Source organism: Paramormyrops kingsleyae, unplaced genomic scaffold (genome assembly GCF_048594095.1).
Source record: "Paramormyrops kingsleyae isolate MSU_618 unplaced genomic scaffold, PKINGS_0.4 ups39, whole genome shotgun sequence".
Lineage (NCBI taxonomy): Eukaryota > Metazoa > Chordata > Actinopteri > Osteoglossiformes > Mormyridae > Paramormyrops > Paramormyrops kingsleyae.
Genome location: NW_027325977.1, coordinates 538962 through 551953, shown reverse-complemented (window position 1 = coordinate 551953; position 12992 = coordinate 538962). Strand labels below are relative to the sequence as shown.

At 42.7% G+C, this 12992-nt stretch overlaps 1 protein-coding gene across 1 annotated transcript in view; it reads left to right on the top strand.

Moving 5' to 3' along the window:
- Positions 1-12992, top strand: part of LOC140586326 (NACHT, LRR and PYD domains-containing protein 3-like) — a 128230-nt gene that overhangs the window by 23369 nt on the left and 91869 nt on the right. The window contains exons 3-4 of the mRNA XM_072708129.1: positions 10720-10833; positions 12773-12833. Of these exons, the coding sequence (XP_072564230.1) occupies positions 10720-10833; positions 12773-12833 (175 nt within the window). The remainder of the gene's footprint in view (positions 1-10719; positions 10834-12772; positions 12834-12992) is intronic.

Below are 12992 nucleotides of genomic sequence, written 5' to 3'. Positions count from 1 at the left end.
CTCAGGCTGCAGTAGGTGTGGTTTTGGACTGAGGCCAGACTGAGAAGAGCAGACTGAGCAAACACTGGATCTGCAGTTTATGAACAAAATAGTACTTTATACAAACTGAACCCACAGTAAACATTTATTTAGCTTTAATGAGCATAAAAGTTACAGATATTGTTTTTTTTAATATCATAAAGAGAAATTAGGGGGGTCGTGTTGTCGCAGTGGTCAGCACTGAGTCCTCGTACCTTTGGGACTGGGGTTCGAGTCTCCACCCCAGCTCAGTGAGTGTGGAGTTTGCATGTGCGTATGACGTCATCAGCTCTGCGACCGCGCACCTCCTGACCCACAGTCCGAATGCGTTTATGGCGTCACAGGAGACTTCAGTCACACAAACCTCTCCACTGTTCTACCCACATCCAAGCAATATGTTGATTGCAAAACCAGAGACAGTAAAACACTGGACCTGTTCTATGCCAGTGCTACTGAGGCATACAGCCCCATCTCTCTCCCTCCCCTGGGCAGGGCTGACCACAACATTGTCCACCTCCAGCCCATTTACTAACCTGCTGTCCAAAGGCAACCTGCAGTCGTGAAAACTGTCACGGGAACGTTAAGCAAACTGGACATTTCCACGTTTCTAGAACATTTCAAATCACGTTCTCACAACCGAAACAGAACGTTTGGAAAACGTTCTCAGAACATAACTTTGTTAGCTGGGCATCTACCTGCTGGACCAGGCTTATTCTCATTTGGACATTGTTGGTAACACTGTGAGGGTCGTGTTTTTTTACTTCTCCTGTGCTTTTAACACAATCAGACCATCACTGCTGGGGAATAAGCTCACAGACATGCAGGTGGATGCCCCACTGGTAGCTTGGATTACGGACTATCTAACCAATCGACCACAGCAGGTCCGGCTGAAGAGCTGCGGCTCTGATAGCATCCTGAGCAGCACGGGAGCACCGCAGGGAACTGTCCTATCACCCTTCCTCTTCACCCTCTACACGTCTGATTTCAGGTACAGGTCCCCCCCCCCCCCCACACACACACACCCCCCGCACATGCCCGCATTCCAAAGTCATCAATCCATCATTAATTATTGATACAGGTATCTTCCATTTATGGTGTGAAGTTCTTGACCAATTTGTTCACAGTGAACGAGTCCCTTGGGCCTCATTCTCATTCTGAATGAGCTGGTGGATGAGTGGATGAACATGAGCATCTGTCATTCACCCACTGACTCACCAACTCAGTCCCCTCCTTCAGCATGAAGTGAATGACAAATTTTCTCCAGTTTTGGACAAGATAAGACATCTCATTCCTAAGATGGTGCCAGTGTGTGTGGCCGGCCGTCTTCCATGATTAGCTCATGTTGGTGTTTTTTTGTTTTTTGTTGCTTTTTGCTGGAAATGTTTGCTCCTTACTGGTATATGATCACCAAGCTCTATTTGATATTCGTTCTGCTACAAAATGCCGGATTATAAACATTAACAGCAGACACGGTGACCTTCCTCTGTTTTACTAGGAGTACCCAATCATCTACGCCGCATTCAGACTTCACCGCCTCGGAGAAGGAGGCATGGATGTCGAGGGAGACGGAGTGGATCTGTGGTAAAACTGAAACTGAAATCTCGCCTGGCATTAATTCCGTGGTTTTTCACCTTTGACGATACCAAGAAACACAGACTGGCTGTTCACCGCCGTGTGGTCTGACGTTCGCTGGAGTCACTCTACATCTAGCTGGTACCTGCTGTAATGCATGAAAACGTGACCTTGGTTCCACGATTCTGCTCACCATACTTCTGGACAGGAGGAGCAAACCCCCATCATCTCCAGAGCATAAGTCAGGTTCCAGAGATGGGAAACAATGTTGCCTCGAGAAAAATGGCACTGGTCAATGCGAGATTGATAAGAAATATGAATTTTGTATTTAATGACGTTTTTTCAGTCAAACAGCCTGGATGTATTATTTCACACCGAAACCTGGATGAACATGTGTGAATCAAGTACCTTCTACGATCTTTTACCACCAGACTACTGCTACAAAATGTTTAACTTTAATGATGCTGTTGGGCCGTGATCAGGGTTTATTCACTGTACCGATACGGAAGAGCTAATTTCACTTTTGTACTCCTGTCATGCCCTGATTGTTCCGATCCTCCAGTGTGCCACACCCCCTCACTTACCTTGTGTGGAATCCTCTTGTTATCAGCTGTTTCTAGTTTTGTTGATTGTTGTTGTGTATTTAAGTGCGTTTCTGTGAATGTTTCCCCAGTCCGGTCATTGACGTTGCTTCTCTTTGTTTCGTGCTCCTGAATGTATCGTACCCTGAATAAACCTCACGTTCCCCCAGCTCCCTGGACTCCTGATCCTGTTTCCCCGCTCTGTGCCTGCGATACGTGACAACTCCACTTGCCAGGATATTTTGGATGTTCCAAGAGCCTGGCTTGGACACCCTGGTTTATTCCCCTCATGTTGGCCCCATTGTCATATATGACTGACCTCTGCAGTCCTCAAAGGGAATTTTCAGCTCTTTCAGCCTGTTTAAAATCATGGATGCGAAATGTTTCAATGTGGATTCGTCAGCTTCCAAAAAACCCATTAAATGCTCCTTAATATGGGGCTTCTTTTGTAATGACACAATCTGAATCTGATAGCTGTTCAGTGTGGCTAATATCTGGAGTGAAATCTAGAATTATGGAGAAAAACTTTCCGACTTCATATCATCAGCCATTGTTGAAGTGATCTTGCTACTCAACAGTTATGAGTTAGTTTTGTAGATGGTGACCGAGATAGCTGGTGTGACTGCAAGTGCCTTTCTGGACACAGTTAATGTGCTCTTGCATTATGGGATCAAACCTTGCCATGAATTCAACTTCTTTTAGAAAATTGCCATTTGATGGAGAAAACAATGTTTCTGTCTGTCCCTTTAGTGCTAAATTTCTGATTGCGAGAGACTGAATGATAGCAGTGAGACGAGTCAGCACCGCTCTCCATCTTATTTTCTCAGCCTGCAGAAGTGCCATCTCTTGCTTGTCAATTTTCACCTTTTTAAATCCCCACTACCAGTTCTTTCCATGCAGTTATGGTGTTCAGGACTATTGTCATGTGAGGTGAGAAGAGGACTGGCATGCTTCCAATCTGTCCTTCCAGAACTTGTTAACTTGATGTGTCTCTTAGAAAACAGCTTGCAGCAAATACAAAAAAGGCTGTTTTTCTCAGAATATACTAGCCAGCTTCTAGGCATCTTTTCACCGCTAACTAGTGTTTTCTTAAAATACTGGTGGTGGCAACTTCTTCCATCACCCTCATTTCTAGGGAAAACAGTCAGGTGCTGCCTTATTTGGTCCTTTGCAAACCAGCTGTATTGGAATGCTGTCAGTGATATCTGAAGGCCAGCTTGCAGGGTCCATAGGCAGGGGCTCATCCTCAGGGGGTTCAGCTCCAGGCATCAGCATACATTTGCATTAGTATACACAAGTTATTTGGAATACACAGCATTCATAGTGCCGGAACAGTCTTTGCAAAATACTATTCAACACACAATCACACCTGAAGTGGCCGCAATCGGGTCTTCGTCCTCGGGATCAGACATTTGTGGAAACACATATGTGGCTGAGGAGGTGGACGGCTCCTCATCTTGGGCAGAAGGGGCCCCAAAATATTTCAGAAGTGCCCCTGAATAGAAACCCAATATAAAACTCTGATACATGCATGCATCATTTTCATAATTAAAACATATAATTTTCCCCAATTTATCAAATATTCAGAATTATATGTATAACAAGCATTTTATTGAATAGGCTATCACAACATCAGCGTTTGGAAGTAATGCATTACTCTGTAATTACACAGTAAGAACTTCCCTAAATAATGTAGCCTAATAGTGTAAGGGATTGTTTTTTTTTTGCTGAATCAACTAAACAACAGAATACTATCATCCGGTTTTAGCGTAGCATAGTATGCAAACGGCTAATAAACAGCCATTATAATTCGTCATACATTGAGAATAGGAGACAAATCAACAATACACCTCTTTCAATTAATGGCTGATTAATATTATGCCGAACACGGCCCAAAAGATTCAATAAACCACATCAGTGTCTACTGTCTGTCTACTGTTTACGATCATAGCCAAGTGGCCAACAAACGTAAACAGGAGTTTTCCCTACCCCTACTAATCAATGTTACATTGTTTCAGGATACATGTCATGCATAATACCTGCCATTATCCAATCACACATCTGCTTACCTTTATCTTTTGCTCGTTTCTCCTCCTCTTCTTTCCTCTTTTTTCTAAACTGAGCACCTGCATGATGGCTTTGACCTTTTCTTGTCCATCTTCCATCGGTGTTAATTTTGCACTCCAGTATCAACACCCATCCCCCAACCCGAGAATCACCACAACATAAACTAATAGATCTACACCTTAGTGCGCAGATTCGGATTGTATAGGGTTTTTTCTGACATAATGACAATGGGCTTGGATTGGCAATATTATGAATGAAATGTGCTTTATTTGGATGCACCCCACCCCCTCCCCTTTCGACAGGTTGTGTGTGAGACTTCAGCGCAGCCGCAGCTAGCAGGCGCACTGAGGGACCTCGCGCTCACTTCCCGCATATGTGTGTGTGATAGAATTTAGGAATCATAATGTCTGGTGCTTTTGTGTTTGTTTGTTTTTATTTTGTATTATTTTGCGAGCTGGTTATTAGATGCCGCTCCAGCCAGCCAGAGAATCCCCCGCCGCCCCGCCCCTCTCCACCCTGTACGGCAAGCAGCAGGCGCACCTCGCAAATGGAGGGCGCCCTTACTGCCCGCAAATGGGCAATAGAAAACCGATCGGTGCCCATGCAATCCCAAAAATGCACTGGCATGATGTCGGGACAGCAGGGGCGGGCGGAAAAAAAAAATTTAAAATTGCCGATGCCCATGATCCACACTGCCGCCCTGGGCAATGGCCCATGTCACCCATATCGAAAACCGCCACTGATTGCACTCACCTGCCTGTTTGTACTGCCTCTAGTCTCCCCTACATTTGCTAATTGCACATTTAATTTGCTTGTGATGCCTTCCCTGTTTGCACTTCTGCCTGTGATGCCTTCCCTGTTTGCACTTCTGCCTGTGATGCCTTCCCTGTACGCCCTTCTTCATGTGATGCCTTCCTTGTACGCCCTTCTGCCTGTGATGCCTTCCCTGTACGCCCTTCTGCCTGTGATGCCTTCCCTGTACGCCCTTCTGCCTGTGACGCCTTCCCTGTACGCCCTTCTGCCTGTGACGCCTTCCCTGTACGCCCTTCTGCCTGTGATGCTTTCCCTATGTGCCCTTCTGCCTGTGACGCCTTCCCTGTACGCCCTTCTGCCTGTGACGCCTTCCCTGTACATCCTTCTGCCTGTGACGCCTTCCCTGTACGCCATTCTGCCTGTGACGCCTTCCCTGTACGCCGTTCTGCCTGTGACGCCTTCCCTGTACGCCATTCTGCCTGTGACGCCTTCCCTGTACGCCCTTCTGCCTGTGACGCCTTCCCTGTACGCCCTTCTGCCTGTGACGCCTTCCCTGTACGCCCTTCTGCCTGTGATGCCTTCCCTGTACGCCCTTCTGCCTGTGATGCCTTCCCTGTACGCCCTTCTGCCTGTGATGCCTTCCCTGTACGCCCTTCTGCCTGTGATGCCTTCCCTGTATGCCCTTCTGCCTGTGATGCCTTCCCTGTACGCCCTTCTGCCTGTGATGCCTTCCCTGTATGCCCTTCTGCCTGTGATGCCTTCCCTGTATGCCCTTCTGCCTGTGATGCCTTCCCTGCATGCCCTGTTGCCGTCCCACTGTTCATCCTGCCATCTAAAGCAGCTCCAGCACTTGTCTGTCATCACCTTCCTGCCCCCTGCTTTGTGTCTCTAATGTTAAGACTGTGAAAATGTGAATTGGGACTTTGACTTTCCCTGCCAGCCCCTGGAGGATGGGCTCCCCCTCTGAGTCTGGTTAGGGCTTCCTCTGCTGCCCCCTGGAGGATGGGCTCCCCCTCTGAGTCTGGTTCCTCCCAAGGTTTCTTCCTTCTAGGGAGTTTTTCCTTGCCACTGTCAACTCTGACTTGCACACTGGGGGCTTTGGGTGGGGATGCTATAAAGCGCTTTGCGACAATGTAATGTTGCGAGAACGTGCTATACAAATAAATTGAATTGAACTGAATATTCAAAAAAGGACCGTGAATGACCTGAAGATTTCTCAATCCACATTGTGCTGCAAAGTGTTCATTCCCAGTCAAAATGCCACATTTACTGATTCCGCTTGAACACATTACACATTTGTGGTAGTCGGTACAAGCAACAATTAAACGATCAGATGACTTTGTGCACTTGAGGTGAAACCACTGCCTACACATGACACAAGATGTACTCTGTACTGTGGATCAGCCTTACTGTCACACCCCGCATATCAAAATTTAAAGCCTTCTGAGCTGCACAAACCTGTAAAACAGGGGCAAAGTTTGAAAGTGCAGCCGTCTGATAATTAAATGTGGGCAAACACAGAACAGAGTCCAACACTTTTGCTTGACATATGTAGCCTGTGATGGGCCCTCAATAGCTTCCCCACTGAGCCAGGTAAAACTACAATTTTATTAATGAAAAAAAATGGGCAGTGACTTTGTCGCTTTATTGTATATAATTGTACTCTATGTAAGTTTGTTTTTGCGAAGGTTTCTTATATATGTTGTAGTGTTGTAATCAGTTGATAAGTACAAAAAAATTACAAAAGTATTTATTTGCAAAACACATTATAAAGGCTGTGATGGTGGTCTGCTAATAAAATAGAAATTCAATATAGTCTTTAAATTGACTGTTGAGAGGTGAACCTTGAAAGTGGCTGTTGGATGAATGTTAAAAATATAACTATGACAATTCCTGTATATGTGTGTGTGTGTGTGTGTGTGTGTGTGTGTATTTGTGTGTATGTATACATAAATATGACTATTAGGAATGTCACTAATGAAATATTAATCTGAAGTGCCTGCAAGGAAAAAGTGAAAATCTTTATGACCAGATATGTCGGGGAAAAATTTGGTGATTATTGGTCGCTGTTTTGGTACATTAAACCACATTAAGCTTTTTCACGTTAAGCATTTTAGAATGTCGATCCCTGTTATTGATTTAAGTGTCACTGCAGAACCGCGTTTTATACGTACAAGTTTAACGCAAAATATGCGTCATGACAGAATTAGGTGGCGGCGGGAGCTTGTCCCCTTTCTCTTATTGTTACTTGGTATTAAGTCGCATGGATAATATCCCCAAAAATCCTACGCCGGGCCACTGAGTCCGTGTTCATTTCTGCTTAGACCGCTTCTGCATTTGATACACAGCATTTACTGTTTGTACATGAAAGTGAAAGTATTTTAATGCCAGACTCTCCATTTTGTCAAGAAACACGGATAAGATTCTGCATTGCAAGGTAAGATTTTATTCAACAGATAAAATAATAAAATAATTATAATAAAATAACTTATATTTGAGAGCATATTACATATATTTGAGCGGATGCTATATACTGTTTCTCAAACCAGTCCTGCGAGACCCCAGACATACATGTGTGTGTGTGTGTGTGTGTGTGCTTTTTATATATATATTTTTATATATATATATATATTTTTATATATATATATATATATATATATATATTTTTATATATATATATATATATATATATATATTTTATATATATATATATATATATATATATATATATTATATATATTAGGGCTGTCAAAATTAACGGGTTAACGCGGATTAATCCATCATGATTAATCTGATTAAAATTTTTAACACAATTAACCCATCTGCAGCGCAGAGTGACTCAAAATCCCTGAAATGTCTCTGTCAACCCATTTCGGCCAGTTTTGGTGCGTTCCATTTGCCCTCGGAACTCGTATTCCGAGTCAGATTCCGGAGTTTTGAAGCCGGAAGTGACAACATGCGCGCTCCCGTTTCTCGGAGATCCGAGAAATATCTCGGAGCAGCACAGAGGATCCTGAGATCAGAGTTCAAGATGACTGCGCCCTTTATCAACAGAAGGGAAGGTTGTAGTTTTATACTGTTTAAGCACTACTTCTCATTTGTGGCTCATTAAATCGGTCGCACACACTATACCGTCCAACTTATCTGTGGAGGTGTTGCTATGGAGTTTTATATGTAAAGTACCGCGCATAATGTGTTATGAACTGATATTGCTAACAATGGCAATTAACCTGGCTAGAAATCAGATTTCATGATTAGTCGGATTATTTGTCGGATTTACGGTAGTTCGTGCTAATTGTATGTGAACGAAGATAAAGACCATTTAAACTGAGGTACCTTAAATCCGACAAGTTAGTTATCTGGCTATGCAAAATATCCTGCTTTTTGATATGGGTCCATGGTATTGCACTTCTGTGGCAGATGGAATACATCCAACTCGTGTTCAAGGTGTTCAATAAACATGTTAAGTGTATATATATTCCCTTTTTTCTTGAGTCTGTTAGCTCATCCAAAATGAAATGCGATTAATATAGATTAAAAATTAATGATATTTAATCGTGATTAATCTAAATTAATCCACAGCATCCCTGTGATTAATCTGATTAAAAATTTTAATCGTTTTACAGCACTAATATACACTCCCCTAAAGGATTATTAGGAACACCATACTAATACGGTGTTTGACCCCCTTTCGCCTTCAGAACTGCCTTAATTCTACGTGGCATTGATTCAACAAGGTGCTGAAAGCATTCTTTAGAAATGTTGGCCCATATTGATAGGATAGCATCTTGCAGTTGATGGAGATTTGTGGGATGCACATCCAGGGCACGAAGCTCCCGTTCCACCACATCCCAAAGATGCTCTATTGGGTTGAGATCTGGTGACTGTGGGGGCCATTGTAGTACAGTGAACTCATTGTCATGTTCAAGAAACCAATTTGAAATGATTCGAGCTTTGTGACATGGTGCATTATCCTGCTGGAAGTAGCCATCAGAGGATGGGTACATGGTGGTCATAAAGGGATGGACATGGTCAGAAACAATGCTCAGGTAGACCGTGGCATTTAAATGATGCCCAATTGGCACTAAGGGGCCTAAAGTGTGCCAAGAAAACATCCCCCACACCATTACACCACCACCACCAGCCTGCACAGTGGTAACAAGGCATGATGGATCCATTCTGTTTACGCCAAATTCTGACTCTACCATTTGAATGTCTCAACAGAAATCGAGACTCATCAGACCAGGCAACATTTTTCCAGTCTTCAACTGTCCAATTTTGGTGAGCTCGTGCAAATTGTAGCCTCTTTTTCCTATTTGTAGTGGAGATGAGTGGTACCCGGTGGGGTCTTCTGCTGTTTTAGCCCATCCGCCTCAAAGTTGTGCGTGTTGTGGCTTCACAAATGCTTTGCTGCATACCTCGGTTGTAACGAGTGGTTATTTCAGTCAAAGTTGCTCTTCTATCAGCTTGAATCAGTCGGCCCATTCTCCTCTGACCTCTAGCATCAACAAGGCATTTTCGCCCACAGGACTGCCGCATACTGGATGTTTTTCCCTTTGCACACCATTCTTTGTAAACCCTAGAAATGGTTGTGCGTGAAAATCCCAGTAACTGAGCAGATTGTGAAATACTCAGACCGGCCCGTCTGGCACCAACAACCATGCCACGCTTAAAATTGCTTAAATCACCTTTCTTTCCCATTCTGACATTCAGTTTGGAGTTCAGGAGATTGTCTTGACCAGGACCACACCCCTAAATGCATTGAAGCAACTGCCATGTGATTGGTTGATTAGATAATTGCATTAATGAGAAATTGAACAGGTGTTCCTAATAATCCTTTAGGTGAGTGTATATATATATATGTGTGTGTGTGTGTGTGTGTGTGTATATATATATATATATATATATGTATAGATATAAAAACACACCTATACTGTATATAGCGGCCGCACCCGTTACATGAAGTAGCTACTAGATATTATGCATGTATGTCACTATTTACGCTTCGTGTTCATAGAGGCCCCAGCATCAGTCATCTGGTCTAGATCGGCACAAAAATGGGGGGAGCTGCTTCTGAAATTACCCCCCCTGTGGAGTGTAAAACAAAGAGAACTGAGAGGTAAGACAGAACCTGTGTGTTTGTACTGCTTTACACACGGTCATAAAAAATAAACAATCCAGCATTCTTGAAAGAGATAGTAATCTGTCTTAACTTAATACACTTCCTCAAGACTTAACTGATTCAGATCTGTGGGGTAGATGATTTATGTTTATTATTTATTAAAGTTGTGAAGTTTAATTTACTTCAAGAATTAACATTTAATTGTATTCCCTGGACACCGTCCTCTGCTGCCACCTAGCGCTGATTCTTCAATTTTTCACATCTTTGGGGCGCAACATGATTTTCTGAATATGCGCTAAATTTATTGTGGGGAACCACACTTAAGGCTAAATTTATGTAATATCAAGCAACAACAGGCAAGTCAAGTAATGGAGGCTGTAACAATGATACTAAACCTTTCATACTGGGATCTTCATTTTAGGTGAGACAGTTTATTTCACATTAAAGCTAAATGTAAACAAGCATGTTTGCATCAAGAGCTTCACAGCATAACAAAGTACATGAAGACAGAGCAGAAGGTTAAACAGCTGAAGATTTAATGTGACCCTGTCCACATTATATGGATTATATTTATATAATGAGGATCTTTCCTCTCACTGTCCACAGTGTCCTGATGGAGAGAGCAGGCTCACCTGTACCCAGCTGTGTTTCCATGAAGAGTGACGTGTCAATGATAGAACCAATCAGCTTCAGAGAGGGACGTTTTCCTACAGATCAAAGGTAAATATACATTAAAACATTGTTTAAAACACTCAGACTCTCAGTCAAAAGACATACAGGCAAACACAAGCTACAAGAAAAGAAACTTCAAATTTCAAATTTTTTAAAAACTTGCAAATCCCATCATTTTTGAAAATGTAAACAGAAGTTTTGTCTTCTGTATAAATCACATCTGAGATAAAAGGATGAGGATTACTGTAAAGACTGACTTCTTGCGAGCTGGAATTAGAAGGTCGATTGAAAAGTGCATTTTAAATGTCAATCCTCAGCATGCAGCTGGAAAAAAGCTACTGCTCTATATTGATTAAGCATGACTGGACAATAGACTGGGATGGATGTTTCTGCTTTGATAATAAATAGATTTTCAGGGGGTCCTCAGCTCTGTTCAGACTGAGGTTTCAGTTTGAAGATATTTAATGGAACAGTGCCTGTTACTATTTAGCTAGTTGTTATGGGATCGGGGGATGGTGCAGGCGAGGAAAGGATGACGATCCACAGTGCAGCTCCAAGATGACAGGGGTTTATTTATAACAAAACACAGAGCAGAAAATAAGGGAACCACGAGGGGTCAAAAGGCCATAACAACAAAACACAGCGGAACACTAGTAAAGAGCAGCAACCCAGGGAGCAGAACTAAGGGGAAAATAACTACACAGAAATCCAATACACACAGGAACAAAGCACAGGATCAACAGCATGTGATACAATGACCAACTGAGGGAACTGACCACAGGCAGGCAGTAAAATACACAGATCATGGGGACTAACAAAAGGCAGGTGTGAGTACTCAACACAATCAACCAATCAGAGCAGACACTGGAAACAGGACACAGGTGGAATTAACTAACAATTAACAAACACAGAACTAAGGGGCTATGAATCTGGGACCAGGGAAAACACTTGTGAGAGAAATATTGACTAGAGGGATATTTTGTAATCAGCATTTCATATGTACTTTATACAGCCTGTAACTTATGGGTCTGGCCACCTGCAAGCAGCCCCCACTCACCGTAACCTTTTGTGATTTTCCTGCTCTGTCTGATAAACACGCTCTAAACCTGCATTTCTGTTCAATCTAATGAGCACAAAGTTCAAGCACATATTGCTACACTAAGGTTAATTCCTAATTCTTGGCTGTCAGCTTCATAACATTCAGGTTCTTTTGCATTAGTTGCACAAAGATACAATTTCAAAGCTGATTACAAAATATCCCTCTAGTCACTTTTTCTCTCACACTGGACAAGATCCTCCGGAGCTGCCAGAGGTCACACCAGAGCCTGGGCCTGCTGGGTACCTGAGGTGCAGCCCAGCTAGAGACAGGAAGCCCCTGAGTATTACAAGCAGTCTAGTGTTAACCCTGGAAACAAGGGACAGAACAAATCCCTTTGGGGTTAAGCCAGCTGCTTTTGGAGCCAAAAGAGAAACAGGAGTGCTGTCAGTAAAATTCACTGATTGGGGGGTGACATCATGCAAAATTTGTATATTGGTGTATTGTTATACATTTTATTGTAATCAAAATTATTATATAAATGGTTTTATGTGAACATTTGATCTATGTGGGGTTTTTTTTAGCTAAAAAAAATAGTCAAGATCAGCTGGGGGCCCTAAATTGCAGGAGCCAGGGTTGTCCCCCCCAAAAAAATTCCACCCCTGGATTGTTATGGTACTTAAGTTGAAATCTGTTTGAAATCATGTTACAGTTTACAAGAAGTAACCAGTGAATGTCATTGAGTGACTGGGAGCTACATGCCAAACCGTCTCTCCTGGCTGCTACCTGCTGTCTCTCTGTGCTGCCACTAGATGTCACTGCTTCTCTTATACTGTCATAAGCAAGCTGATGTCAGGAAGCCACACTAATGAAATAAGCTCAGAATGTGGATGGCAGTTACATCTATTTAAATAAAAATATAATGGTTGGATATTTGTGTTTTATTTACAGGGACCGAGTGAATAGATGTAATTCACATCCACATAAAGAAGACTTATCATCCATCTTCAAGGTGTGCATTTATTACTGAAGTATATCTTCTTCAACTTTATCTAAATTGACATATATCTTCTACAGATATACAATAAGTAGTTTATCCTGTCAACGAGATGATACTTACAACTAGAGCTGCGTTCCATTTACCTCGGAGGTCGGAGGTCGGAACTGGGAA